This window comes from Anomaloglossus baeobatrachus, chromosome 6, assembly GCF_048569485.1.
Source record: "Anomaloglossus baeobatrachus isolate aAnoBae1 chromosome 6, aAnoBae1.hap1, whole genome shotgun sequence".
In the NCBI taxonomy this organism is placed as follows: domain Eukaryota; kingdom Metazoa; phylum Chordata; class Amphibia; order Anura; family Aromobatidae; genus Anomaloglossus; species Anomaloglossus baeobatrachus.
Window position 1 is genome coordinate 571,455,033 of NC_134358.1, and position 19,199 is coordinate 571,474,231.

At 44.1% G+C, this 19,199-nt stretch overlaps 1 protein-coding gene across 1 annotated transcript in view; it reads right to left on the minus strand.

Annotated features, from left to right (window-relative positions):
- Positions 1 to 1,076: 1,076 nt before the first annotated feature.
- LOC142243708 (uncharacterized) overlaps positions 1,077 to 19,199 on the minus strand; it is a 478,920-nt gene continuing 460,797 nt past the window's right edge. Inside the window, 1 exon segment of the mRNA XM_075315885.1 lies at positions 1,077 to 2,512. Coding sequence (XP_075172000.1) covers positions 1,574 to 2,512 — 939 coding nt within the window. The 3' untranslated portion in view covers positions 1,077 to 1,573.

The window sequence follows — 19,199 nt, forward strand, 5'->3', positions numbered from 1 at the left end:
ACCGAAGGACATCACACAGTATTCGTGGTGCCCGTCACGGGTGTTGAATGTCGTCTTCTATTCGTCTCCCGGGCGAATACGAACCAGGTTAACGTCCTGGATGTGGATTCACTGGGCCGTGCACCGGACTCCCCCAGAGAGGCAACCCGGAGCTAACCCCTATACAGGGACTGTCCGGTCACCCCGCCAGAGGGCCTAAATGCACGGTAGCCGGAACACGGGAGGTACGAAGTCCAAGTCCTATAGAAGTCTGCAAGAGTCCAAAGGGAGTCGTAGGGAGGACGGATGACTGGAACCGGGTTCAGGTGCCGAGTAGAGACAACAGGCAGGATTTGGATCCAGACGGGATGTGCAGAGCGAGGTAATCAGGGACCGGTGACAGGATCAAACTGACGGATGATGGCGGAAACCACAGCAGACAGTCACGGAACACTTCCTGGAGAACTCCGCAATCGGGACAATGTCAAGGCGGCAGACAGGCTCTGAGGAAGAGACAGAGTTAGTCTTGGAGACAAAGTACAAAGGGACCTGAGCACCTAGCTATGGAAACACGTTGATCAGGCGCCGCCCACCTGGAAAGGGAAGTCTTATATACGCTGCACCTGCATCAGCCATATCCTGTTTCAGGGATGTTGGGCCTATAAGACAAGGTGAGTGAGTGCGGCCCGCCCTAATACACATGCATGAAGCCCGGGAGCCAGCGGCAAACACAGAAGGCCGGGGACAGGACACAGAGGAGCAAGAGCAGGAACAGCGTCCGCGATCAGTGGGCACGTGGACCGGATCAGTGGGTAAGGAGCGGTGCCGGGAGACCGGGAGCGTGACAGTAGCAAATAAGCAACAGATTGAACCATGACAAGATAAGTATCCCTGAATTCTACATTCTAATTCTTCAGCTTGCATTGCAAAAACCTGCTGACAGAGCAAAAGGGTTTAAAGGCACAAGTATTGTTACAGGAATTTAATGGGAGCATAGAAACATAAAATCTAAAGGCGCCATGTACTTTTGTATTCCTATAGTGTCATTGATGTAATTTTGTCATTACAATAAAGCTTTTGAACTAGGCAGTAATGCTTTCATGTGTCATAGGTATTTTATTTGTCCCAAAACTTTAAAATATTTTAATATGCAATAATCCTTTAAAATTCCTGTTAAGTTGAGGGGAACCAGATACTTAGACCTTCACTGGCTGCACAGGCCACAAGGCAAAAACGCTCACACACAGTGCTGTAGACACCTATAGTTTTGTATTGAGTATACACGTGCATGCACTCATGCATAAGTTCAGCAATACTCACAATGGAGCGTCACCCATACAATTGAACTGTTAAAATGGTTTCAGTCCTTTGTGAATTCTTTTACCCAGATAGAGAACTGATTTCCAAGTGAAAAATGTTCTACATTCTGAAGATGAAAATGGATTTTATCATGCGGGAGATCTTTTATGATGAAGAGTTTTTTTCCCAAAAAACCTTCATCCATACTGATGATCACTGGCTTCTCCTTTGAGTGAATTCATGTTGCAAAAGTTTATTTTCGAGTAAAACATATCTCACATTCTTTACATGAAAACTACTTGTCCATTGCGTGAACTCTCTGATGGCTCAATTTCTGGCAAAAGCATTTCCCACATTCTGAACATGAAAATGGCTTCTCTCCTTTGTGATAACTTTGGTGTAGAATAAGAGATGGCTTATTAGTAAAACATTTCCCACATTCAGAACATAAATATGGCTTCTCCCCTGTGTGAATTCTCTCATGTATAACAAGATTTGATTTTTGTGAAAAACATTTCTTACATTCAGAACATGAATATGGCTTCTCTCCTGTGTGAATTCTCACATGTTTAACAAAATCTGATTTATAAGTAAAACATTTCCTACATTCAGAACATGAATATGGTTTCTCCCCTGTGTGAATCCTTCCATGAGAAACGAGTTCTGATTTCCTAGTAAAACATTTCCCACATTTTGAACATGAAAATGGCTTCTCTTCTGTGTGAATTCTCTCATGTGCAACAAGATTTGATTTAATAGTAAACCATTTCCCACATTCAAAACATAAATATGGTTTCTCACCTGTGTGATAACTTTGGTGTAGAATAAGAGATGCTTTATTAGTAAAACATTCCCTGCATTCAGAACATGAATATGGTTTCTCCCCTGTGTGAACTCTCTCATGTGCAACAAGATTTGATTTCTGAGTAAAAGATTTCCCACATTCAGAACATGAATATGGCTTCTCTCCTGTGTGAATTCTCTCATGTGCAACAAGATTTGATTTATGAGAAAAAGATTTCCCACATTCATAACATGAATATGGCATCTCCCCTGTGTGTATTCTCTCATGTGCAACAAGTTCTGACTTCTGAGGAAAAGATTTTTCACATTCAGAACATGAAAATGGCTTCTCACCTGTGTGAAGTCTCTCATGTGTAACTAAACATGATTTCTGAGTAAAAGATTTCCCACATTCAGAACATGAATATGGCTTCTCTCCTGTGTGAATTTTCTTATGTGCAACAAGATTTGATTTACTTGCAAAAAGTCTTTCACATTCTGAACAAGAAAATTTCTTCTGCGTTGTCGGTGCTCTCTGATCATTCACATTTTTGTTATTTTTATTTTGCTCCTGTAATGAATTAGTAGATTGGACAACAGTAAAAGGCTCATATGGTAGATCATTGCTGTAAGGGTTGTTGGATAAATCCGAGATGTTAGCAAGCTCTTTATATGCATCTTGTGTGATATTAAAATCCGTTATAATATATGAAGATATGAGCTGTTCTTGGACACTCCTGGTACCATTATCTGCAAGAATAAAACTGGTGTTATTGCTTTTGAATAATATTACCATGTAAATATGTTTTAATCAACTATACATTAAATGTATTTAAAACATAAAAAATACACAGATTACAAGGTTTTTTGCCTCCCTCTGGATCGATAAGTTCGGTTAGGTCATGGGTTGAACACGATGGACTTAAGTCTACCTTAAGCACTATGAAACTATTTAGTGGTGACTTCTCACCAGGGCGGTTACCTGCAGGATCGTCCTCTGTGCACCGATCATCACCCCGAACATCACTTTCTTCATTCTCCATTATGGCTACAGAATTAAGATTCTTCAGATCTTTACCAGGATTTCACTATGAAAGAAATAACGGAAAAGTTACAGACAAAAAGAACCATCACATGGACTGTTTTTAGATGATCAGAGAACAGTAAAAAGCATCCATCGCTCTCCGGACACATCGGCTTTAGTAAATCCCTGCATTACCCATAATATAATCATTCTGCAGCCTCTTTCCTTATTGCTCTGTGCTGCTCTCTAGATTGTGAGCCCCAATGGGGACAGTGTTGCCAATGTATGTAAAGCGCTGTGGAATTAACAGTGCTATATAAATGAATAAAATTATTATTATTATTATTATTATTAATTATTACCCATAATATAATAATTTTGGAGCGTCTTTCCTTATAGCTCTATGTTGTACCGTTCCTCTGTTCTTCTTACTGATGGAGGTAGGAGTCCGTTTTTACACTGACCAATTGGCTGTCACTGTTATAGGGATGCACCTCTTTAAAAGAGAATAAAAATACCTAGTACATAATATGTTTCTAAATTGCTAAGGGGCAAAACAAAAGAAAAACGGGCACAATGCAGAGAAAGATCCTCCAGAATGACTTTATTATGATACATGCAATTATTTAGTAAAAAACAGATGAATCCCCTAGGCTTGGCCTTTGCTCTTATCCCTCCTCTAGGCTCGGCCTCTGCTCTTCTCCCTCCTCTAGGCGCGGCATCTGCTCTTATCCCTCCTCTAGGCTCGGCCTCTGCTCTTATCCCTCCTCTAGGCTCGGCCTGTGCTCTTATCCCTCCTCGAGGCTCGGCCTCTGCTCTTATCCCTCCTCTAGGCTCGGCCTCTGCTCTTATCCCTCCTCTAGGCTCGGCCTCTTCTCTTATCCCTCCTCTAGGCTCGGCATCTGCTCTTATCCCTCTTCTAGGCTTGGCCTCTGCTCTTATCCCTCCTCTAGGCTTAGCCTCTGCTCTTATCCCTCCTCTAGGCTTGGCCTCTGCTCTTATCTCCCCCCTTCAAGGCTTGGCCTCTGGTTTTATTCCTCCTGTAGGCTTGGCCTCTGCTCTTATTCCTCTAGGCCTGGCCTCTCCTCATATTCCCCCTCTAGGCTTCGCCTCTGCGCCCATGCCTCCACTAAGCTTGACCTCTGCTCTTATCCCTCCTCTAAGCTTGGCATCTGCTCTTATCCCTCCTCTAGGCTTGGCCTCTGCTCTTATCTCCCCCTTTCAAGGCTTGGCCTCTGGTTTTATTCCTCCTGTAGGCTTGGCCTCTGCTCTTATTCCTCTAGGCCTGGCCTCTCCTCATATTCCCCCTCTAGGCTTGGCCTCTGCTCCCATGCCTGCTCTAGGCTTGGCTTCTGCTCTTATCCCCCCTCTAGGCTCGGCCTCTGCTTTTATCCCTCCTCTCGGCTCTGCCTCTGCTTTTATCCCTCCTCTTGGCTTGGCCTCCTCTGCAATCAGACAGGCTTCTACAGAATCTGGATATTGAGATTGCGGAGGGTCCCATTGGTTGGAAACTAAGAGAGTGGAAATTTATTTACTATCATATGAATGGGGGATAACTTCACGTGTCAAGACAAACTAGTAAGAACCACTACAGTATATACCCAGATGAGTCCACCTCCTCCATATCAAATACAGTATATACACAGACAGGTACTCCTCATCCCCACATATAGTAAATACACAGAGAAGTTCTTCACCTCCTTATCGCATATGCTATATACACAGACAATTACTGCCCTCACCACATCTAATATATAAAGCTGAGTGTATGTGTGTATGTGTGTGTGTCCGCTAAAGGAATCCGCACCGTCGCATTTACAATCACAAAATTTTGCACAGACGCTTCATGTGACTCAGGGAATGTCATAAACTATGTTTTGATGGGATAATTTAACCCCACGCTTTACAGTTACTCTCCAAAAAAACCTGCCTCCATTAAAGTCAATGGAGCTGCGACTTACAGGTTATTAATAGCACCTGTGAGTGGTTGCTATAGGAACAAAATGCATTGTTAGTATAAGAAGCTTATGTCTGAGGTAATAAGATGTCGGTGGGGAGACAGAGACAGACAAAGAGAGACAGAAAGAGACAGACAGACATATACATAGATAGTGTAAGAGGCAGATAGGGAAAGAGAGAGAGACAGACAGTCATAGAGACAGACAGACAGACAAGACAAGCAGGGAAAATGACGGAGAGAGACACAGTCAAAGAGAAAGAGACAGACAGGGAAAGAGACAGAGAAAAAAAGACAGTCAAAGAGACAGAGACAGACAGACGGAAAGATAGGGAAAGAGACAGACAGACAGGGAAAGAGACAGTCAAACATGGAAAGAGACAGATAGGGAAAGAAACAGGGAAAGACACAGGGAAAAAGACAGGGAAAGAGACAGACAAGGAAAAAGACGGCGAAAGAGACAGACAGGAAAAGAGAGAGACAGACAGACACAGATGGAGAGAGTGACAGACAAACACAGATAGAGAGACAGTCATAGACACAGACAGAGAGATAGACACAGACAGACATGGATAGAGACAGAGACACAGACAGGGAAAGAGACAGACAGAGACAAACAGACAGGGAATTACAGAGAGACAGTTACTATCCCGGGCAACGCCTGGGTACTACTGCTAGTATAGTATATACACAGACCATTTCTCCTTCTTCTCACATATTGTGTGTGTGTGTGTGTATGTGTATATATATATATATATATATATATATATATATATATACAGTGCCTACAAGTAGTATTCAACCCCCTGCAGATTTAGCAGGTTTGATAAGATGCAAATAAGTTAGAGCCTGCAAACTTCAAACAAGAGCAGGATTTATTAACAGATGCATAAATCTTACAAACCAACAAGTTATGTTGCTCAGTTAAATTTTAATAAATTTTCAGCATAAAAGTGTGGGTCAATTATTATTCAACCCCTAGGTTTAATATTTTGTGGAATAACCCTTGTTTGCAATTACAGCTAATAATCGTCTTTTATAAGACCTGATCAGGCCGGCACAGGTCTCTGGAGTTATCTTGGCCCACTCCTCCATGCAGAACTTCTCCAAGTTATCTAGGTTCTTTGGGTGTCTCATGTGGACTTTAATCTTGAGCTCCTTCCACAAGTTTTCAATTGGGTTAAGGTCAGGAGCATGACTAGGCCACTGCAACACCTTGATTTTTTCCCTCTTGAACCAGGCCTTGGTTTTCTTGGCTGTGTGCTTTGGGTCGTTGTCTTGTTGGAAGATGAAATGACGACCCATCTTAAGATCCTTGATGGAGGAGCGGAGGTTCTTGGCCAAAATCTCCAGGTAGGCCGTGCTATCCATCTTCCCATGGATGCGGACCAGATGGCCAGGCCCCTTGGCTGAGAAACAGCCCCACAGCATGATGCTGCCACTACCATGCTTGACTGTAGGGATGGTATTCTTGGGGTCGAATGCAGTGCCATCCAGTCTCCAAACGTCACGTGTGTGGTTGGCACCAAAGATCTCGATCTTGGTCTCATCAGACCAGAGAACCTTGAACCAGTCTGTCTCAGAGTCCTCCAAGTGATCATGAGCAAACTGTAGACGAGCCTTGACACGACGCTTTGAAAGTAAAGGTACCTTACGGGCTCGTCTGGAACAGAGACCATTGCGGTGGAGTACGTTACTTATGGTATTGACTGAAACCAATGTCCCCACTGCCATGAGATCTTCCCGGAGCTCCTTCCTTGTTGTCCTTGGGTTAGCCTTGACTCTTCGGACAAGCCTGGCCTCGGCACGGGTGGAAACTTTCAAAGGCTGTCCAGGCCGTGGAAGGCTAACAGTAGTCCCATAAGCCTTCCACTTCCGGATGATGCTCCCAACAGTGGAGACAGGTAGGCCCAACTCCTTGGAAAGGGTTTTGTACCCCTTGCCAGCCTTGTGACCCTCCACGATCTTGTCTCTGATGGCCTTGGAATGCTCCTTTGTCTTTGCCATGTTGACCAAGTATGAGTGCTGTTCACAAGTTTGGGGAGGGTCTTAATTAGTCAGAAAAGGCTGGAAAAAGAGATAATTAATCCAAACATGTGAAGCTCATTGTTCTTTGTGCCTGAAATACTTCTTAATACTTTAGGGGAACCAAACAGAATTCTGGTGGTTTGAGGGGTTGAATAATAAATGACCCTCTGAATAAACTTTTCACAATTTAAAAAAAGAAATAACATTCTGTTTTGCTGCATTTCACACTTCCCGGCTGATCTACAGTCCAAATGTCACAATGCCAAGTTATTCCGAATGTGTAAACCTGCTAAATCTGCAGGGGTTTGAATATTACTTGTAGGCACTGTACATATATATATATATATATATATATATATATACAAAGAAGTCCTCCCCACACACACAAGAGGCCAGGCAAGAGGAATAGTGAGCAGAGTATATTCTCCATACTGACCCATCACCTATGTGACATGCCTCTGTCTCCAGGCTGCTCCTCTCCCACCAGGGTCTGTAATACATGTGTCCTCCCCACTTCTCCGTCTTGTGCAAAGATAATTACTGTCCTTATTCTGTTCCTCCTGTCACTCACTCCTCAGTCACCATCCCACCAGGGCTATGAGAAGCTTCAGATGTCACGTGGTATAAAACCGTCACTATATGAGGGGTCAACCATGTCTGCAGTGTGACTACAGGGGCAATGAGTGAGGCCGTTACATAAGGCAGATAATGGAGGAACAAAATGTCTGAGGTAAAACTTCCCTCTGTATGCAATGTAGATGACACTACACTAGTGCATGAGGCAGATAATGGAGGAGCACAATGTCTGAGGTAAAACTTCCCTCTGTATAAGAGTTAGATGACACTACGCTAGTACATGAGGCAGATAATGGAGGAGCACAATGCCTGAGGTAAAACTTCCCTCTGTATAAGAGTTAGATGACACTACACTAGTGCATGAGGCAGATAATGGAGGAGCACAATGTCTGAGGTGAAACTTCCCTCTGTATAAGAGTTAGATGACACTACGCTAGTACATGAGGCAGATAATGGAGGAGCACAATGTCTGAGGTAAAACCTCCGTCTGTATAAGAGTTAGATGACACTACACTAGTGCATGAGGCAGATAATGGAGGAGCACAATGTCTGAGGTAAAACTTCCCTCTGTATAAGAGTTAGATGACACTACACTAGTGCATGAGGCAGATAATGGAGGAGCACAATGTCTGAGGTAAAACTTCCCTCTGTATAAGAGTTAGATGACACTACACTAGTGCATGAGGCAGATAATGGAGGAGCACAATGTCTGAGGTAAAACTTCTCTCTGTATAAGAGTTAGATGACACTACACTAGCGCATGAGGCAGATAACAAAGGAGCACAATACCTGAGGTAAAACCTCCGTCTGTATAAGAGTTAGATGACACTACGCTAGTACATGAGGCAGATAATGGAGGAGCACAATGTCTGAGGTAAAACCTCCGTCTGTATAAGAGTTAGATGACACTACGCTAGTACATGAGGCAGATAATGGAGGAGCACAATGTCTGAGGTAAAACTTCTCTCTGAGAAGAGAGAGAGATAGAGAGAGAATACTTTCTGCAAAGTCAAAAGTTTACATACACTAAGATTACTATGCCTTTAAACAGTATGGGACAACCCATATGATGATGTCATGTCTTTGGAAGCTTCTGATAGGTTTATTGGCAACATCTGAGTTAATTAGAGACACACCTGTGGATGTATTTTACTGCACACCTGAAACACATGGCTTCTTTGTGTAGCATCATGGGAACGTCAAAACAAATTAGTCAAGACCTCAGGAGGAGGATTGTGGACTTGCACAAGTCTGGTTCATCCTTGGATGCAATTTCCAGATACCTGAAGGTGCCTTGTTCATCTGTACAAACAATTATACGCAAATACAAACAAGAAGGCAATGTCTAGCTTTCATACCGCTCAGGAAGGAGACGGGTTCTGTGATAAATCTACTTTGGTCAGACATGTACATTTTAAGCCAAGAACAAAAGCAAAAACCCTTGTGAAGATGCTGGAGGAAGCTGGTAAGATTGTGTCATTATCCACAGTGAATTGAGTCCTGTATCAACATGGGCTTAAAGGCCACTCTGCCAGGAAGAAGCCATTACTCCAAAAGAAATATAAAAAAAGCCAGATTAATGTTTGCAAATGCACACAGGAACAAAGCCCTTAATTTTTGGAGACGTCCTGTGGTCTGACGAAACTAAAATTGAGCTGTTTGGCCATAATGACCATCATTACAGTTGGATGAAAAAGGGAGAAGCTTTGAAGCCTAAGAACACCATCCCAACTGTGATACACGGGGGCGGCAGCATCATGGTGTGGGGTTGTTTTGCTGCAGGAGGGACTGGAGAACTTCACAAAATAGATGTCATCATGCGGAAAGAAGATTATGTGGCAATACTGAAGCAACATCTCAAGTCATCAGCGAGGAACTTTAAAGCGTGGGCAGAAATGGGTCTTCAAAATGGACAATGACTCGATGCATACTGCCAAACTGGTTACAAAGTGGCTTAAAGACAGATAAGTCAATGTTTTGGAGTGGCCATCACAAAGCCCTGATCTCAATCCTATTGAACATTTATGGGAAAAGCTGAAAAGGCCGTTGCGAGCAGGGTGACCTACAAACATGGCTCAGTTACACCAGTTCTGTTAGGAGGACTGGGCCCAAATTCCTACCAACTATTTTAAGAAGCTTGTGGAAGGATCCAAAACTTTTTACACAAGTTATACAGTTTAACGGCAATGGTACCAAATACTAATGAAATGGATGGGAACTTTTGATTTTGTGTTAAGGCATTTTTATTACTTTCTGCATTTTCGCTTTCGCTCTCTCGCACTCTTATTGTGGCATTTAGCAAATATAAATAATTTTGGTTCCTAATTGACCTAAAACGGGAAAGGTTTATTCTGTTTTCATGTCAGTAGTGAGGAAAAACCTGTAGATGTGTCTATATAGAGAGCGGAGGGGAAAACCTGTAGATGTATCTGGTTTTAACTGTGTGAGGGAGTCGTGCAGTCAGAGTTTGACTCGGAATCAGGGAAATTGAGGAGTTGGAGGTTTATCTTACCGACTCCACAACCCTGTTCATTACACATGGAACAAACAACGGAAATATTAGAAATTCCGGTGTGGCATTTATCCAGTTATGTGCTTTCTACCGACCAGATCTCTTTGATGTCCAAGGGTTTAGGATTTTCCCCACGCAATAATGTGACTTAAGATAACTCTTGACATAAATAATTTGGCAAGAAACCTGACGGTCAAGTGTCTTTTTAGAAATGAAAACCAGTATTATGAGACGGAATAAGATATGGAACTTAACAACAAGGATGTATTACTTACCTTTCAAGAACAGTTGACTTTATGCAATTTTAGGGCCCTGGAAAAAGAGTGAAAAGAAAATGACATCAATTTGATCAGTGACTTTATTACATCTAATCCCTTGCTTTATCCCTTACAGTCCCGAACATCAGTTTTGGACTCATCGCAGGATCTAATAGAGAAAGACGTAATTGCACTTGATGCTAGTATTGCCCACTCTTGTCCCCCTGATGACAACTTATCTAAAGGAGAATGGTCTGCCTTAAAAGAAATCAAAGTTAATACAAAATTGTTGGTTCGTCAGCCAGACAAGAATGGAGTAATAGTGATTATTAATGCAGGTCTTTATAGTAAACTTAACCTGGCAGAGGTGGAAAACAAGGAATTTTATGAAGAACTATTTTTTGACCCCACTAAATGTTTCAATAACGAAATGTTGAAGTTGCTGGAAAAAGGCTTGCATATGAGTGCACTTGATAAAAAAAAATTATTAGAATATCTTTACATTGAACAACTGGTCGTGCCCATTTACCATTCACTCCTCAAAATTCGCAGATATTTTTCCACCACCCCTTAGATCTATAGTGGCCGGAATAGGGGTGCTAGGTGAAAAACTTGGAGTGGCTGGATCACTATGTACATTCTTTAGTGATACCCATCCATTCCACATAATATGGCTAATTACAGTTTTACAGAATTTTTTAACTGTTACAGTAATTATATTCCAGAATTAAAACAATTTTTGGTTGTGGCAGTGATTTTTTTTTTTTTTACTTAAATATAACTATTTTTGTTTTGGCAATAGATTTTTCATCCAATACAAGGAGTCAGTATGGGTGTGAAATATTCCCTATTGCTGGCAAATAGTCATGGCTAGATGGGAGGAATTATACTAGGGGCTGCTGATATGTCTTTGGCTTTACCCAGAAAGAAACGACATAGGACGATGATTTACATTTATTCCACACACTCTCCACTAATGTCAACACACTTCTTACATCGGTATTCCAAGTTCTGTAAGCCTAGCAAAAAAACATTTCATTTGTGCCTCAAACCAGGCATTCGTAGCAGCCATGACATCAGAAATGGTGTGAAATTTGGTACCCTTGAGCTGTTTCTTCAGGTTTAGAAACAGATGATAGTCAGAGGGAGCTAGATCTGGTGAATAAGGTGGGTGGTCACCAGCTGGAAGCCCGGCTCTGCCAGTTTTGCCGTGGTTGCTTGTACAGTGTGAGTGAAGGCGTTGTCTTGCAGGAACAAGATTCCTTTGGACAGCTTGCCGCGCCTTTTGGCCTCCAGAGCTGCCTTCAATCGGTCCAAAAGTTCAATGTAATACTTGCATTGATGGTGGAACCCTTTTGGGGGTAGTCCACTAGCAGCACGCCCTCCTTATCCCAGAACACAGATGCCATCACCATAGTGGCTGATTTTGCACCCTGAAGTTCTTCGGATGAGGAGAACCACTGTGCCTCCGCTCTTTTAACTGCTCCTTGTTTTCAGGGTCATACAAATAAATCCAGGTCTCATCCATAGTGACCAGTCCATCCAGGAAGTTCTTATCAGTCCGGAATCACTGACAAATGGAGCGGGAAGTTTTCACTCGCTGCTTCTATGATCTGTTGTCAGACATTTCGGGACCCACTTTGCAGATTGCTTCCACATGTCCAAAAGTTCATGGATAATGACACAAACACGTTCACGGGAAATCCCCATGATGTCTGCTATTGCTTTAGCTGAAATTCGTGGATTCTCCAGTGTGAGGTTGTGCACAGCATCGACGATCTCCGAACAACAACCACTCTCGTGTCCAGGACGTTCCTCATCATTGGTGCTGGAGTGGCCCGTTTTCCATTAGGCAACCCAGTTCTTAACTGTGGAATATGAAGGGCATTGATGCCCCAATGTCTGCGACATATCACCATGAATATCCTCCCTGTACTTTCCTTGCAGATACAAGAATTTTATCCCTCCTCTGCTCTCAATTGCTGTGACTATCGCATTAGACTCTGCCACTTTGTTTTCCCGTGTGCGTGGAACACTGTTGCCAGAAGCAACAAACACAAAATTTTGAAAACATATATTAGACACATAAGGCTTTCATGTAATGTAGCATTCGTTACCATAGAAACAAAAAAAAGATCACAAAGCCAAAGACTTATCAGCAGCCCCTCGTATTTGTACAAAAAAACACCCCTTTTTATAGCCATATAATGTGGCTGGGTAGGTATATAGGTGACCTACTAATAATTTGGAGGGGACCATGAGCAGATATCAATCACTTTTTAATCTAGTAAAATTGTTCCTATTCAAATCTAAAATTCACATGTATTCACAATGTAATAGATATTTTTTTGGATATTTGTCTTACAGCAGATCCTATAAATATTAAGGTCGTTATTTCACCATACCGTAAGCCTACATCTAGTAATTCTGTTTTAACAGTCAATTCATGTCACCCTACACATGTGACAAGAGATATAACACTTGGTGAAATGATTAGGATAAAGGGAACCTGTCAGGTCCTCTATGCACCCAGCACAAAGAGCAGTTTTGGGTGCATATTTCTAATCCCTGCCTAGCAGTCTCAGCCTATGATAGCATAGATAAAGAGATCTTTAGAAAAAGTATTTCTAGAGATCCTTTATGATATGCTAATGAGCACAGGGACTAGTCACAAGGGCGTTAGTTGCCTTGGCTAGTCAGCCACCTTAGGATGTTAGCACACCCCCGTGGGCTATTAAATGCTCAGCTTGAAAGGCATGGTCACTATCACCTTTCTGCTGCCATCGTGCCTGACCCTGGATGATTCATTGACTTTTGTATGACAAATTAACTGTCCATCATGAACACCTTCTTCCAAAATCAGAAATCAAGACTTTACATGGACATCACCGAATGAGACCTATAAGAATCAGATTGCTAAGATAGAAATACTTAGGATTTCAATGGTATGAAGATAATTTCCAATATTTATTATAAAGGTCTTTGCAATCCAAAATAACCGTTTTGGTCACAACCGGACCTTCATCAGTACTGTAATATAAATAACAGAAACATATCTACTATAAGCATTTCAGAATAATGTATCATGCAAAATAACATAACATTAGAGATCAGCGAGTACCGTAATATTTGTAATCACTGAACTTGTAATGAGTACTTTGTAATACTTGCGGATTTGTTCCAAATAGCGAGTACAATGCAAGTCAATGGGTAATGCAAGTAATTTTCTGCTGGACCCAACAAAGAGGTCTGGGGTCAAAAGAAAAGGCTGAAATGGATGGGAAAATGGGAGAGTCCGGAGGATATGCCTGCATGCATTTCTGGCTCACATATGGGGGTCTGTCTCTTTCTCCCCTCCCTCTCACACGATCAGTAAGTATGAAGCACGGCCAGCCAATCACAGTAATGCCACAACCAAGATGGCTGCAGCATTACTGGGATTGATTAAGAAGCCCAGCATGTTTACTGGCTGCAAATCAGGCGCCAAACCTGCTGGGCGGAACATATGAAAATCGCGAGGCGAATACACAAAAACTCGCAATGTAATGGGTAACCAGTAGCGAATATTAATAATTACACTCGCTCATCACTACATAACATCATCTGTGAGAATGGTGCAAAACAACATGAAATTCAAAGAATGAAAAAGAAAAGGAAGGGAGGGACATATATCCAATGAGAGAAAAAACAGAACAAAAAACAAAATGGAAAGGCAGGATAAAAATATCAAATCTGCAGCAAACATAGCAGTAAATGAAAATAAAATGAGAGAGCATAGAATAAAATCAAACAAAGGGAGAGAGAGAGAGGCAAGAGAGAGGGAGAGGAGAGAGAGACAGGGCAAGAAAGATGAAGGAGGGAGAGAGGTAGAGGAGAGAGAGAAAGAGAGAGGGAGGAAGAGACAGGGAGAGCGAAAGGGAGGGGGAGAGAAAGAGAGAGAGAGGGAGAGAGGGAGGAAAAGACAGGGAGAGCGAAAGGGAGGGGGTAGAAGGAGAGAAAGAGAGAGGGAGAAAGACAGGGAGAGCAAAAGGGAGGGGGAGAGGAGAGAAAGAGGGAGAAAAGGGAGAGAGAGAGATGGGGCAAGGGAGATGAAGGAGGGAGAGAGGGAGAGGAGAGAGAGAAAGAGAGAGGGAGGAAGAGACAGGGAGAGAGAAAGGGAGGGGGAGAGAAGGAGAGAGAGAAAGGGAGAGAGGGAGGAAGAGACAGGGAGAGCGAAAGGGAGGGGAAGAGAAAGAGAGAGGGAGAGAGGGAGGAAAAGACAGGGAGGGTGAAAGGGAGGGGGTAGAAGGATAGAAAGAGAGAGGGAGAAAGGGAGAGAGAGAGAGAGAGAGAGAGAGAGAGGAAGAGACAGGGAAAGCGAAAGGGAGGGGGAGAGAAAGAAAGAGAGAGGGAGAGAGGGAGAAAGACAGGGAGGTCAAAAGGGAGGGGGAGAGGAGAGAAAGAGAGGGAGAAAAGGGAGAGAGAGAGACGGGGCAAGGGAGATGAAGGAGGGAGAGAGGGAGAGGAGAGAGAGAAAGAGAGAGGGAGGAAGAGACAGGGAGAGAGAAAGGGAGGGGGAGAGGAGAGAGAGAAAGGGAGAGAGGGAGGAAGAGACAGGGAGAGCGAAAGGGAGGGAGAGAGAGGGAGAGAGGGAGGAAAAGACAGGGAGGGTGAAAGGGAGGGGGTAGAAGGAGAGAAAGAGAGAGGGAGAAAGGGAGAGAGAGAGAGGAAGAGACAGGGAGAGCAAAAGGGAGAGAGAGAGGAGAGAAAGAGAGAGGGAGAGAAAGAGGAAAAGACAGGAGAGCAAAAGGGAGGGGGGAGAGGAAAGAGAGCGGGAGAGAGGGAGAAAGAGACAGGGAGAGCGAAAGGGAGGGGGGAGAGGAAAGAAAGAGAGAGAGAAGGAGACAGGGAGGGAGGGAGAATGATTCCACAAGTGTCACAGAGACCGTAAGCATAGTGTTAGCACTGACACAAAGCAGTATGTAAACTGAGCACAGAGATACCAGTACAGACCATGATAGTGAAAGAGATAAATAAAAACGAGCAGCCACTGTACAGATAGATAGTAACCCTGGACCCCAAGAGGCCAAGAGCACAGAGCAGGAGAAACAGCATGAATACAAGTATTACCGGATTGCCAGGAGACACGATAGTGTCCACCGCTTACTACAAGGCAAGCACCAGACTCCTGAGCATCCGGAATAAGGAGATATCAGGAAGTGAAGGGGCGTCCAGTAACAATTGGGAAGATCACATTGTCCTGACGTCACTGAAGGGGAATGATCCTGTGACATAGCAAGTCAGGAAGAGAAGGGAAGGGGGAAAGGAAGCCCAGAGGTACACAATGGCCATGGAGACAATGGCCCATACAGAGGCCTGAGTCAGGAGAGAAGTGCTGAGAGCAGATTGTGCACAAACACCATGGAAACTCATACTGCGGGAGGAATATGGAACACAGAGGAAAACCTGGGGGCAGAAATGTTCAGAAATGCCCGATCTATCAAAATATAAAATCCAGTAACCAGATTGGTAAACAGCGTAGCGGCAACAAAATTCCAAACACCAAAATTACGTTTTTTAATGGCCACAAATTTTGCGCAAAATGCAATAACAGGTGATCAAAACATAGCATCTGCACAAAAATCGTATCATTAAAACGTCAGCTCGAGGTGCAAAAAAAAGCCATCACCAATCACCAGATCCTGAAAAATGAGAACGCTATGGTTTTCGGAAAATGGCGCAAAAAGTATGCCACTTTTTTAGACAAACGTTTGAAATTTTTTTAACCCTTTAGACAACAGTAAAGCTATACATGTTTGGTGTCTACAAACTCATACCAACCTTAGGCATCACACAGACACATCAGTTTTATGATATATTAAACAATGAATAAAATACCCCCAAAACAATTGTGCAATTGCACTTTTTTTTTTTTTTACTTAAACCAGGCCGCAGCCAATGAGAAGGGGAGGAAGTCAGGAAAAACAAAAATTAATCCCCATTAAAAATTAACTTTTAATAATAAACATTAAAAGATCAAAAATCACATTAATACAAAAAACACGTTATGCAGGGAGTATAATAACAAAAGCTAGGAAGGAAGATGGGAAAAGGCTGTCCCTAGATATCCCTGAGGTAGCTCTCCCTACCTAGCAATGGAGGGTATGACACCCTAAGGGTTGTGGCGCCCACATTCACCGACGGGAGATCCTAAAAAGACCCTGCATAAGTCAAACACCAAAATATTAGAAGGCCTCATTAACAATAAGATAAGACAGAAAACTTATCTGGAAAGTCCACGTTAAAGTCCCAATATATAGATAATTTTTCTGTCTTATCTTATTGTTGATGAGGCCTTCTAATATTTTGGTGCTTGACTTATGCAGGGTATTTTTAAGGTTATTTAGGGTCTACCTCACTTTTTTTTCTGCTGGACCCAACAAAGGGATGTGGGGGCCTGAGGAAAAGGCTGAAATGAATAGGAAAGTGATGAAACTGAATGGGGAGAGCCTGGAGAATCTGCCTGCATGTATTTCTGACTCACATATGGTTTCTGCGAATAAGGATGTTACAGTATTTTCTCCACTTTTACATGTAATGTTTTGGCTTTTTTTTTACTTTTACCTTTGGGAGGGCCCTGACATATACATTTTGTAGGTCCCTCTGTCATGCATGATTTCTAGTTAGCTATTCTCCAACAATTTACAAGGCCAGCTACAACTTGCACGTTGGTCTGTTGATCTTTAACCTGAGGGGCCTCAAGTGGTGCTGAAACATACGTTTTGGAGGTACTGCTGTTACTTATACATTTGGGTGGTCCCTCCCTCATTGAGACTCGGATAGTGGAATACTTATTCCATAGCAGTTTACAATCTACCCATTGTGGCGGTGGGCTTTACAATCCTTCTCCACCTTTATGTCATTCTGAGGCCCTCAATTCAAGTTTCCAGAGGGCCTGAAGGTGTCGGGAAACCTGAGTTAGGTGGGGGCCCGGAGGTGGTGCAGTAAATATGTTTGGGAGGGGCCTCCCTCCATGAGACTGAGAGTGGAATACATATTCCATAACAGTTCACAATGCGCACATTGTAGCGTTGGGCTTTACCCTTCTCATCCTACATGTCATTCTGCAGCCCTCAAGTTTTCAGAGGGTCATTAGTTGTTCATCAACAATCATTGTAAATTGCTATCGAATATGTATCCCCGGTCTCAGTTACAATGTGGGACAATGCGTCACAAGGACCTCCAATGATAAATAATAGTTAGGCTGGAGTAGGAGTACTCTCCTGGTTTGTCCACCACTGTGCCTAGTGTTTGCAAAAATTAGCCCTATGGCCTGAGTCATGGTTGACGCAGAGAGTCCCCATCACAAGGGCCTCCAATGACAAATAGTAGTGAGGCTGGAGTAGGACTGTCCTAGTTTGTCCACCACTGCACAATGTGCCTAGTGTTTACAAAAATTAGCCCTATGGCCTGAGTCATGGTTGAAGCAGGAAGGAAACATCTTTATATGGGAAAGGGTGGACATTAACAGAAGTAGTTAAAATCAACATTTTGGGGAAATTTAGTTTGGTTTGCTCTCATCTGCAGGGATTGCAAACTGTGGAGAAATCCAGTCCTTGTTGAATTTAATCAGAGTACTTCTGTTTGCATTTTCTGTGGAGAGGCGTGAGCGCCTACCAGTGATGATTGCCCCAGCAGAACTGAAAACATGCTCTGACATCACACTAGTAGCCGGGCAGGCCAGCACCTCCAAGGCGTATAAGCAGGGCCGCCATCAGGGCATTACTACTGTGACTGGTGTACCGGGCCCCGTGAAGAGAGTGGGCCTGGCCAGGCCCGGGGTATTTTCTTAGCTTTATTAAGCCCCAGGCAGGACGGGCCCTTTCTCTTCATCAGGCCTCAGTCACAGCAGCAGCAGAGGGGCCCCGCAGTGTCGCTGCATTACCAGATATGACTAATTTGCATGTGAATGGGGCGGAGCATGCAAATTAGCCATGTGCTGGAGTGGAGGCAGGGTCATTGGAGCAGAGCAGAGCGTCGCATCATAGCTGGGCCGTGCAGCAGAGTGGTGAGGTCATCACTCTGAGACCTGCACTCCTGCAAGTAGCAGCGGCTGAGGTGGTGAGGACGCGGCAGCCAGCGGGGACAGGTAAGCGCAGTGAGCTGAACAAGATCGCCGGGGGGGTGAGGGCGTGAGGTGGGGGGGTTAGCCCGCCCTCTGATCCTAGCCCGGGGGCGGGCGCTGAATCCCAGCCTGGGGGGCCCACTGATCCTAGCCCGGGGGGCCCGCTGATCCCAGCCTGGGGGGGCCCGCTGACCCCAGCCCCTGTCTTGCTTCAGCTAGATCAGAGTGGGGAACCTCCGACCCGTGGTCTCATGCCTCCCTGCTGTGGGCCTCCTGACTCTCTCCTGTGAGCCTCCTGCCTCTCTCCTGTGAGCCTCCTGCCTCTCTCCTGTGAGCCTCCTGCCTCTCTCCTGTGAGCCTCCTGCCTCTCTCCTGTGAGCCTCCTGCCTCTCTCCTGTGAGCCTCCTACCTCTCTGCTGTGAGCCTCCTACCTCTCTGCTGTGAGCCTCCTGCCTCTCTCCTGTGAGCCTCCTGCCTCTCTCCTGTGAGCCTCCTACCTCTCTGCTGTGAGCCTCCTACCTCTCTGCTGTGAGCCTCCTGCCTCTCTGCTGTGAGCCTCCTGCCTCTCTGCTGTGGGCCTCCTGCCTCTCTGCTGTGAGCCTCCTGCCTCTCTGCTGTGGGCCTCCTGCCTCTCTGCTGTGAGCTTCCTGCCTCTCTGCTGTGAGCTTCCTGCCTCTCTG